Source organism: Squalius cephalus (assembly GCF_949319135.1).
Source record: "Squalius cephalus genome assembly, chromosome: 22".
Classification (NCBI taxonomy): domain Eukaryota; kingdom Metazoa; phylum Chordata; class Actinopteri; order Cypriniformes; family Leuciscidae; genus Squalius; species Squalius cephalus.
The window spans coordinates 792,889-804,937 of record NC_137143.1 but is presented as its reverse complement, the minus strand read 5'-3'; the positions used below and the strand labels follow the sequence as shown (position 1 = coordinate 804,937).

Genomic DNA, 12,049 nt, shown 5'->3' with positions numbered 1-12,049 from the left:
AAAAACAAATTGATTGTCTCTCAAAACATTCGACTGACAACAAAAAACTGCATAGAAATATAACATGACATTAAAAACTGCTTTAAAAGGCACTATAATTTCTCTTAAAAATGCTCTCGCAATATGATTTACCTTCAAGTACATCATTAAACACACTCTTCCTTCAAGTACATCATTAAACACACTCTTCCTTCAAGTACATCATTAAACACACTCTTCCTTCAAGTACATCTGACATTACTGTATTAAACACACTCTTCCTTCAAGTACATCTGACATGTGTTAAACACACTCTTCATCAACACTTCTGTTCAACGAAAGAGCAAATCAATCCAAACTACAAATCTATGAGACTAAAGAGTTTTGCCACACACACACTGAACACAGATCTTGATTTAAACACAGTTATATGTATTTCAGTACCAATGTGAGAATAGACATAAACATGTGAACGGCTCTGGTTATTCACAGAAACTGATGTCACTCCCTAATGATTCAGTGCAATCTCGCCACACATTTAACAGCACAATGTTATCAGAAAAATGTTTAAAAAGCCAGTTTATTATAATTTTACAAGGCTTTGTGGTATGTAGAAATGAATGCAAAATGTATAAAATAGCAATGCCCACGTGACATTATAAAGCCTCAGTTGAAAAGGGGCTGTTTGTAAAATCGGCCAGGCTATAAAACACGAACATTCAGACACGACACACACAGCTCGAGAGTGAAGACACCATCAGGAACCTGTTAAAGTCCTTCACCCCACAGACCCGTTCACCCCAGACCCGTTCACCCCACAGACCCGTTCACCACAGACCCGTTCACCACAGACCCGTTCACCCCAGTACATGTCTCTAGTGTCTCCCGTGTCCAGTCGCTCGAGCTCCAGATCCAGAACCGGGACTCGACACACACTGCCAAACACATTACACATGTGTAGTCTTCGATATTAATTAAAACTGGCCATATTATGATAAAAAAATAAGTTATTTTATGTTCAGACAATACATCAGATCAATGCACATTATTATTACACGCGCATCACTGTGTGTGTATATTACTTTTCGTTGTTAAAATTGAGATTGATGCATCATAATAAACGTGATAAAATTCACAATTCATTAGTTGCTTGCAGGTGTTGTAAATTATTTCATATAAATATATATATATTTATTATATACCATTATATTAATCAGATGTACAGTTAAACACTTTCTTGAACTGTACTAAAAGTTCCCACTGATTGTCCTGTGAGATCAGCGAGTGTGTGAATGTGTGTGTGTTCTCCAGTAAAGTGCGGATGTGAATAACAAGAACAGCGATGTACACGTTTAACATTAGTTCAAGTCATTACAAATAATTGGAATGTAATATTTAAAAAATTATTCGAATATGTTTCTGGTCATTTTAATCAGTGGATTATATCTATAAAGCCTCGAAAGCGTGAAAGAGTGCAATCACTCTAAAGCTGTCACTCATCTCAGTTCGCCATCTCACAACGTTCCATTAGAAGACATTAACGTTGTCCCCACACACACACACACACACACACACGCACACACACACACACGCATCTCTTACTAACGTGTGTTTGTTTGTTAAGGAGAGGATTCACAGCAGAACTCACTGAACACAAACGCCGGCGTTTAGACTCCTCTGATTGGCTGTTGCGTTCACGAGATCAACAGACACGTCTGTGATTGGCTGCACAAACACACTGTACATCCCGCAGTCAGAAACACACTGGAGTGTTTGTCCAATAATACTTTATAATCTCAGTCGCTCGATTCCTTCAGAGTGCTTATATTTACATTTGGCTTTGTGATATATATAATTTTTTTGACAAAAGATATGTGATGAAGCATGAAGTGGCGGGAGAAGACGTTTCATCTCGTGTCTGCGCTGCGAAGACTGACTGTGAGAGTGTGTGCGTGTGTGTGTGTGTGCGTGCGTGTGTGTGAGAGAGAGAGTGATCACTGTCTGGCTGTAGAGAGAGGTGTGTGTGTGTGTGTGTGTGAGAAGCTGCTGCTGATACTGATATCATAGAGTTCAAAGGTCAGTAGAAGAGGAGATTTCTGCTCAACACTGATGAAAAGGAAACTCACACCAATTAGGAACTGATTAATTTAAATGTAATTGATTTTGAGAGTATCTCAGTGGGATTTCCTGTGGGAATGATAAACGCGGAGAGATAATCTGTCATCCGCAGCTCGGTTTCTATTTCTAATTCTATTAGCCCCGCCCACCTGAAATCTCATTGGTCCAAATTCTTGCTACACATTAAACTCCGCTCTGATTGGCTGCGATCGCACAGTAGCTCTGCGTTCAGTGTGGACTGACAAATTGTTAGGATTACAAACATTTTGGGTGGTTATAATTTTGAAATGTGAGAATTTCACTCAAAACATTCCCACCCAGTGTCTTCACAGTGGCGTTCCTGGGGTCCGCTGTCCCGGCGGCGTGTGATTGGCCGTCAGCACCCGCAGCCCCAGCCTGCACTGCTCAGGTCTCGGCTGTTGAGCTTGAAGCTGTCGGTGACGCCGTCGGTGAACACCGGTCCTCCGTGCCTCAGGATGAGCTCGCTGGCCATCGTGAGGAACGCCGCCTCCACGTTGTCCGAGTGTTTGGCGGAGGTCTCGATGGCGCTGATGAAGTCCAGCTGACGGGCCACGAGCTGCGCGTCGGAGAACGGGACCTCGCGCTGGTCCGGCAGGTCCGACTTATTCCCTGGATCACACAAGATGGAGGATTCAGCACAGCTCATTTAAAGAGGCCACATGACGCTACTTTAAAAGGCCATTCTTTGTTATTTGCAACTACTAGACAGTTTACAACTTAAAATTCCAAATATAGAAGTTAATTCAAATTCAAGTGTTGTACTCTGTGTGCGGTCTTGGATGCAGTGTGTGACTTGCCGCCACCTACTGGCAGTTTTCATATAATTTCTATTATTTTAAAGTCCCCCTGTGGTGAAAATTCAGCTTTTAATGTAGTTTATGTGTCTATGTGGTGTGTTTAATCTGCTTTAAGACAAAGCATGTGTAAGTTCATAAGTCGACAGCATTGCTGAGTATTTCCTCCTTAAAACTGCAGTGAACCAAAGACAGTCTCAAAAACACGCTTTGAAATCGCTGGTGTTTCTGACGTCACAAACTACCTTGTAACCAATCAGATCAACGTGTGATCGCCAACCAGTGGATCTCTGAGCTGAGCGAGTGAGTGGAGGCGGGGCTCATTTGCATATTCATAGAACCGCGCATACTAAATGAGGCAAGGGTGTCGAGTTACAGTCAAGATATTTTAAGGAAAAAATGTTTTAATATGTTATTTTGGTGATGAAAGATGAGTTTTAAGGGATACAATTATTGACTACAGGGGGACTTAATTTATTAACTTTATATTGAAAACTTTAAATAAAACTATTTTATTTAAATAAATATAAGTTTAAGAATTTGACAAAAGATGGAAAAAAAAAAAAGCCCCTGTAAATAAATTTAAGGGGAAAAATATCTCGTTCTGAGAGGTGTGCAAGACCTTCACAGTCACACACACACGCTCGTGTCGTGTCTGCACTCACCGATCAGCAGAGGCACGATGTTGGAGCCGCCGTACTTCTTCACGTCCTCCATCCACTGCGGCACCGACATGAACGAGCCCCTGTTTGTGATGTCATACGTGATGATGGCTCCGTTAGCGCTGCGGTAATAGCTCTGCGTGATCGTGCGGAAGCGCTCCTGTCCGGCCGTGTCCCAGATCTGCAGCTGTAACACACAATCCTCACACTGTTACCCCTGTATTCATAGGTACTACTAATGCACTTATATACGTCCACTGGCCTCTACACACACTTCAGGTGTCTTTAAAGAGGCCGTATTCTGCTCTTTCTTTTACACAGTCTTGTTGTTTCAGGCTCTACTAGAACAGGTTTTCCTGCTTGAATGTTGATTATTCTCCTCATATTCTCCATTGTTGCAGCTCCTCATTTTGGCACAGTGATGAACCATACACACTGAAAGAGTGAAGAATTTGATTCAATGTGCTTTTCCTGGACATACGTTCTTACGTATAAAGCAACATCCGCATGCAGCAGTTCACAAGCTAAATTGATTCAGTGTTTTAATATAGAACTGGTCATGTCCAGCTCAGCACTATAATGATGCAATTTGCCATGTTTATTTTGAATTCAATTCATATTATGGGCCCTATCTCGCACCCAGCGCAATTGACTTTGTACATGACGCATGTGTCATTCATTCCTATTTCTCACCCGCGCACAGCGGCCTCTTCCCTCCACAGACGCATGTTGGTAAATTAGGGAATGAACTTGCGCTCCCGGGGGCGGTTCAGGGAAAAGAGGAGGCGTGTTCCGGCGCAAACGTTCCCTGGTGCTATTTTGCAGTTTCAGAAAACAATTCCTCCACTGACCAGGAGAAACCTCGTCTAAAGTCAGTGCCGTGTTATTCAGAGGCTATTTTAAGAGCGCATGCTTGGCCATAATGTAGCGTGAGCACAACACACACACACTTTGCTTCTCTCATCTACACAGACGCAGTTCACATTTTTGCAAACCATACATTATTACAAGGAAAAATATTCCACACGAGGGAAATCATTGTGGTGTCCATGAAGATGTGAAAAATAGGCATAAATCTAGCTTACACATTTACCCAAATTATCATACGCCTGTTTAACCGAAGCTAATCTGGGTGTGTTTCTCCATCCCCAATGTCACTTCTCTGTGTTTTACGGCCCTGATGAGAACGTCGGTCTCCTCGGCTGTGAACCGCTCCTGGCAAATCCGCCGTTATAATAGCAATCCGCCATGGAACAAGCGCGCCTGCTCTTAAAGGGAATGTGAGATGACGCTCTGATTGGTTTATTTCACGTTACGCCCAAACCACACCTATGAGTAATGAAGCGACTTCAGACCAACACATTTTAGATTTGCGTCGAGATCCGCCCACAAAGATACTTGGGTTTCGCGTTTGATACTTGCGTTTCAGATCGTTAAAATAGGGCCCTCAGACTGTTAGTGGCCGTTTACACAACACCGGTTTCAACTAAAAACGGAGACATATTTATGTGTTTTGTCTGTTCATTTACATGACACTGGCGTTTTTGGTTTTGGTTTTAAAGTGATCCAGTTGTATTTTTTTTATTATTGACAGTGTTATTTCCTTGTTTAACTCATTTTGAGGAACAGAAAATCTGTGTTTTAGTAAAAGTAACACATGTAAAGTGCACTGTTGCAGAAATCTGCTTCTGTCTTTCAAAATCGGGTTTGCACCAAACTTTATTTCTAGGTTAAAGAGAGAAGAAAACCCTGAAATTCACTGTGGACTCATTTTAGATGGTCATCGATCACTTTCTGCTTTCTGGATATCATCTAGATATACTGAAAACCCACAACATGCTTCTCTGTGTGCAATCCTACAGAACTTTATCGTTAAATAATTTCAGATGTGCATTACACAAAGAGCTCAGCAGGAAATCAGCTGATAATCTCAGCCAACAGTGAACAACGGCGGAACCGAGTCGGCCAAAGAGACGCAGCGATCACAACGCCGGAACCGAGTCGGCCAAAGAGACGCAGCGATCACAACGCCGGAACCGAGTCGGCCAATGAGACGCAGCGATCACAACGCCGGAACCGAGTCGGCCAAAGAGACGCAGCGATCACAACGCCGGAACCGAGTCGGCCAAAGAGACGCAGCGATCACAACGCCTGAACTGAGTCGGCCAATGAGACGCAGCGATCACAACGCCTGAACTGAGTCGGCCAATGAGACGCAGCGATCACAACGCCTGAACTGAGTCAGCCAATGAGACGCCGTGATCACAACGCCTGAACTGAGTCGGCCAATGAGACGCAGCGATCACAACGCCTGAACTGAGACGGCCAATGAGACGCAGCGTTCACAACGCCTGAACTGAGACGGCCAATGAGACGCAGCGATCACAACGCCTGAACTGAGACGGCCAATGAGACGCCGTGATCACAACGCCTGAACTGAGACAGCCAATGAGACGCAGCGATCACAACGCCTGAACTGAGACGGCCAATGAGACGCAGCGATCACAACGCCTGAACTGAGTCGGCCAATGAGACGCCGTGATCACAGCGCCTGAACTGAGTCGGCCAATGAGACGCAGCGATCACAACGCCTGAACTGAGACGGCCAATGAGACGCAGCGATCACAACGCCTGAACTGAGTAGGCCAATGAGACGCCGTGATCACAACGCCTGAACTGAGTCGGCCAATGAGACGCAGCGATCACAACGCCTGAACTGAGACGGCCAATGAGACGCAGCGATCACAACGCCTGAACTGAGTCGGCCAATGAGACGCAGCGATCACAACGCCTGAACTGAGTCGGCCAATGAGACGCAGCGATCACAACGCCTGAACTGAGTCGGCCAATGAGACGCAGCGATCACAACGCCTGAACTGAGTCGGCCAATGAGACGCCGCGATCACAACGCCTGAACTGAGTCGGCCAATGAGACGCCGCGATCACAACGCCTGAACTGAGTCGGCCAATGAGACGCAGCGATCACAACGCCTGAACTGAGTCGGCCAATGAGACGCAGCGATCACAACGCCTGAACTGAGTCGGCCAATGAGACGCAGCGATCACAACGCCTGAACTGAGTCGGCCAATGAGACGCAGCGATCACAACGCCTGAACTGAGTCGGCCAATGAGACGCCGCGATCACAACGCCTGAACTGAGTCGGCCAATGAGACGCAGCGATCACAACGCCTGAACTGAGTCGGCCAATGAGACGCCGTGATCACAACGCCTGAACTGAGTCGGCCAATGAGACGCAGCGATCACAACGCCTGAACTGAGTCGGCCAATGAGACGCAGCGATCACAACGCCTGAACTGAGTCGGCCAATGAGACGCCGCGATCACAACGCCTGAACTGAGACGGCCAATGAGACGCAGCGATCACAACGCCTGAACTGAGACGGCCAATGAGACGCAGCGATCACAACGCCTGAACTGAGACGGCCAATGAGACGCAGCGATCACAACGCCTGAACTGAGTCGGCCAATGAGACGCAGCGATCACAACGCCTGAACTGAGTCGGCCAATGAGACGCAGCGATCACAACGCCTGAACTGAGACGGCCAATGAGACGCAGCGATCACAACGCCTGAACTGAGACGGCCAATGAGACGCAGCGATCACAACGCCTGAACTGAGACGGCCAATGAGACGCAGCGATCACAACGCCTGAACTGAGTCGGCCAATGAGACGCAGCGATCACAACGCCTGAACTGAGTCGGCCAATGAGACGCAGCGATCACAACGCCTGAACTGAGTCGGCCAATGAGACGCAGCGATCACAACGCCTGAACTGAGTCGGCCAATGAGACGCAGCGATCACAACGCCTGAACTGAGACGGCCAATGAGACGCAGCGATCACAACGCCTGAACTGAGACGGCCAATGAGACGCCGTGATCACAACGCCTGAACTGAGTCGGCCAATGAGACGCAGTGATCACAACGCCTGAACTGAGTCGGCCAATGAGACGCCGTGATCACAACGCCTGAACTGAGTCGGCCAATGAGACGCCGTGATCACAACGCCTGAACTGAGTCGGCCAATGAGACGCAGTGATCACAACGCCTGAACTGAGTAGGCCAATGAGACGCAGCGATCACAACGCCTGAACTGAGACGGCCAATGAGACGCAGCGATCACAACGCCTGAACTGAGACGGCCAATGAGACGCAGCGATCACAACGCCTGAACTGAGTAGGCCAATGAGACGCAGCGATCACAACGCCTGAACTGAGTCGGCCAATGAGACGCAGCGATCACAACGCCTGAACTGAGTCGGCCAATGAGACGCCGCGATCACAACGCCTGAACTGAGTCGGCCAATGAGACGCCGTGATCACAACGCCTGAACTGAGTCGGCCAATGAGACGCAGCGATCACAACGCCTGAACTGAGTAGGCCAATGAGACGCAGTGATCACAACGCCTGAACTGAGTCGGCCAATGAGACGTCGCGATCACAACGCCTGAACTGAGTCGGCCAATGAGACGCCGCGATCACAACGCCTGAACTGAGTCGGCCAATGAGACGCAGCGATCACAACGCCTGAACTGAGACGGCCAATGAGACGCAGCGATCACAACGCCTGAACTGAGTCGGCCAATGAGACGCAGCGATCACAACGCCTGAACTGAGTCGGCCAATGAGACGCAGCGATCACAACGCCTGAACTGAGTCGGCCAATGAGACGCCGCGATCACAACGCCTGAACTGAGTCGGCCAATGAGACGCCGCGATCACAACGCCTGAACTGAGTCGGCCAATGAGACGCAGCGATCACAACGCCTGAACTGAGTCGGCCAATGAGACGCAGCGATCACAACGCCTGAACTGAGTAGGCCAATGAGACGCAGCGATCACAACGCCTGAACTGAGTCGGCCAATGAGACGCAGCGATCACAACGCCTGAACTGAGTCGGCCAATGAGACGCAGCGATCACAACGCCTGAACTGAGTCGGCCAATGAGACGCCGCGATCACAACGCCTGAACTGAGTCGGCCAATGAGACGCAGCGATCACAACGCCTGAACTGAGTCGGCCAATGAGACGCCGTGATCACAACGCCTGAACTGAGTCGGCCAATGAGACGCAGCGATCACAACGCCTGAACTGAGTCGGCCAATGAGACGCAGCGATCACAACGCCTGAACTGAGTCGGCCAATGAGACGCCGCGATCACAACGCCTGAACTGAGACGGCCAATGAGACGCAGCGATCACAACGCCTGAACTGAGACGGCCAATGAGACGCAGCGATCACAACGCCTGAACTGAGTCGGCCAATGAGACGCAGCGATCACAACGCCTGAACTGAGTCGGCCAATGAGACGCAGCGATCACAACGCCTGAACTGAGTCGGCCAATGAGACGCAGCGATCACAACGCCTGAACTGAGTCGGCCAATGAGACGCAGCGATCACAACGCCTGAACTGAGTCGGCCAATGAGACGCAGCGATCACAACGCCTGAACTGAGTCGCCCAATGAGACGCAGCGATCACAACGCCTGAACTGAGTCGGCCAATGAGACGCAGCGATCACAACGCCTGAACTGAGTCGGCCAATGAGACGCAGCGATCACAACGCCTGAACTGAGTCGGCCAATGAGACGCAGCGATCACAACGCCGGAACTGAGTCGGCCAATGAGACGCAGCGATCACAACGCCTGAACTGAGTCGGCCAATGAGACGCAGCGATCACAACGCCGGAACTGAGTCGGCCAATGAGACGCAGCGAATGACTGCATTAACCCACGATGAACACATGACCCAGTCGAATATCACTGTCAGAACAGTAATCTGTGCATCCATTAAACGCTTCTGACTGGCAGATCCGAGTGTTTTCCTCGTATACGAACTGGCTTGTTCTGTATTTAGTGCAACACGGACTGCTAAAGTCAACAGGTTTTACACACAGACATTAATAATGATGCTGCCCTCTTTCTGAAGGCCTTTCCCCTCCTGCTCTTGCTCATTCTGACTCTACAAAACACTGGATTACTCCGTAAATATTCATCAACTCTGGATATTCCAACAGGGTTTAATGGAATATAAATGTAGTTTTAAAAGTCCAATGGATTCAATTTCGTTTAGACATTGTTTACCGCTTAAAGGGATACTTCACCCAAAAATTTACATTTTCCCATAATTTATTTTCCCTCAAGCCATCCTAGTGTTTATGACTTTCTCCTTTCAACCAAACACAATCTGAGTTTTATTAAAAAACAATATCCCGGCTCTTCCCAGCTTAATAATGGGAGTGAATGGAGCCTGAGATTTGGAAGAACAAAAAAGTGCATCCATCATCATAACGGTAATCCATACGGATCCAGGGAAGAGCTGTTTATGTTTTTTATTTTTATGGAAAATTACAATTTTGGGGTGAATTAACCATTTAAGCAGTAAACAATGTCTAAACGAAATTACTCATAAGCACTAGGATGGCTTGAGAGCGAGTAAATTATGCGATAATGTTCATTTTTGGCTGAACTATCCCTTTAACAATAATCGTGGTTATTGCGTAACTGTGCAACTTTAAGCCGTAAACCAACAAAACAAAACAAACTTCCCAGAGTTTCGCTTTTCTTCGCTCCACGTCATGAGTGTCAACGTCGACAGGAAAGAGTATAACCCGGTGACAGACACAGATATGATTATGAAGCTGATGAATTATTCCTCACAGAAGAAGAACATTTCCTGAAGCTTCTGACCCGACTCGGGAATGAGGTCTGACAACAACAGCGACGCTATTTCTGCGACTTCATGGAAGGGCAACTTCGTGATGTGGAGTACAGAGTTCATACAGATGCCACTGTGCGAGTTCTACACCCATAAGGCATAATCATAACTATCCTGAGTCACGAACCTTCACCCGTTTGCCCTGAATCTCCAGAGTCTTCATGGTGAAGTCCACGCCGATCGTGTTGCCCTGCTTCTCCATGAACACGCCGCTCTTGAAGCGCTGCACCACACAGGTCTTCCCGACTCCGACATCTCCGACGAGAACTATTTTAAACACTAAATCGTAGCTTTCATCGGAATCCTGCGATGACATCTCTGTGCTCGTGCTCGTGCTGACTGACGTGTGGAGACTACATCGGCGGCGCGCCTTTAGGTGTCTCAGTGCTGCGCCTGATAGCAATGGGAAGTTCGGATCTTTTTATTGACTCGGATCTTTGAATCTCGTTCATCAAAATGAACGAATCTTTTCTCGAATCATTTCGCATATTTCAGCAGAATATAATTGTTACATGATGTAATAGCCAAATTCACAAACACATACAATGTTTATAATTATAATATAGTTTATCACAATGCAGAACAAGAAAAAAACCCAGGCTAAATTATGGGAAACAGAAATTATACTGAATAACACACACACTGGTTATATTTCAAATAGTTTCACCAGAACGCGCACATTATAACAAACGATACAGTAGTGATGTGGAAGGAGTTCTGACGTCAACATCCAGCCAACCAATCATCAGCCTGCATTTCAAAATGAAATGCGTTTGATCGTTAGTTTCAAGATTCGTAATCAATGACTTTTTTTTTATTTTAATTTTTTTATATCAACTTTTCCCCTCACAATTCTGGTCTAATGAGGTTTTTATTCAGCTCTCTTTAAAATTAAATTGTAGTGTAAGAGCCATTGCTTTTGTTGCACTTCTATATTTCTCTGTTGCATTACATAATATGAATAGATTTCACTTGTTCAAGAAATTAATTGGATGATTTCTGCGTGGATCTCACGGGCCCGTGGAAACGTTTGGAGAAAAGCTGTGTAAAAATAAATAATACAATAAAATAAAAATAACTTTATTCAAATAAATAAATGAATAAATACAATAAATAGATCAAAATTAATAAATACAATTTTAATGACAGAAATAGATAAATAAAAATGTCTTAATATATGATTTAAATAAATGACTCAAACTTGATTTAAATAAACAGAAATAAAAATGCAGAGTAAAATGTAAAAGTAAATAAATAAAAATAAATGTAAACTAAAAATAAAATAATGTTGAGTTAAAATAAATAAGTGAAATTTGATTTAAATAATAAATTAATACATTGTATTAAATAATTAACAAACAAACAATAAATTACTAGAAAACGCAATGATGAAATGTAATTAAAACTAAATCTTTTACACATTTATAATATTAATTTTTAACACCATTAATTGGGTCTTTATACATGAAAATAAATCATTAAACTTTAGGATGATGAGGATTTGAAAACCCGCTGCACTAGTGGACACATTCTGCGCATGTCCAGTAGAGGGCGCCGCACGCGCTGCTTTTCTGATGACACGTCATGACGTGAGGAACGTATGACGGAAGTGACGATAGAGGCGCGTAAAGTTTAAATTTGCTCCAGTTGACGACGAGGGACGTGAGCCTGAACTTGGTTAGTACAATAGTGTGGCGTTAGTTATAGATTTTGAATAATGTCGGACCAACAG

General features: G+C 45.6%; 2 protein-coding genes across 2 annotated transcripts in view; one reads left to right on the top strand and one right to left on the bottom strand.

The window, feature by feature from the left end:
* nuf2 (UF2 component of NDC80 kinetochore complex) overlaps positions 1-12,049 on the top strand; it is a 57,952-nt gene that overhangs the window by 22,321 nt on the left and 23,582 nt on the right. The window lies entirely within an intron of this gene.
* Positions 1,980-10,706, bottom strand: rab43 (RAB43, member RAS oncogene family). Its single transcript, XM_079857253.1, has 3 exons — positions 10,445-10,706; positions 3,578-3,761; positions 1,980-2,727 (listed from the first exon to the last, which is right to left on the bottom strand). The coding sequence occupies exons 1-3, from the start codon at positions 10,631-10,633 to the stop codon at positions 2,474-2,476; spliced, it is 627 nt and encodes a 208-aa protein (XP_079713379.1). The 5' UTR covers positions 10,634-10,706; the 3' UTR covers positions 1,980-2,473.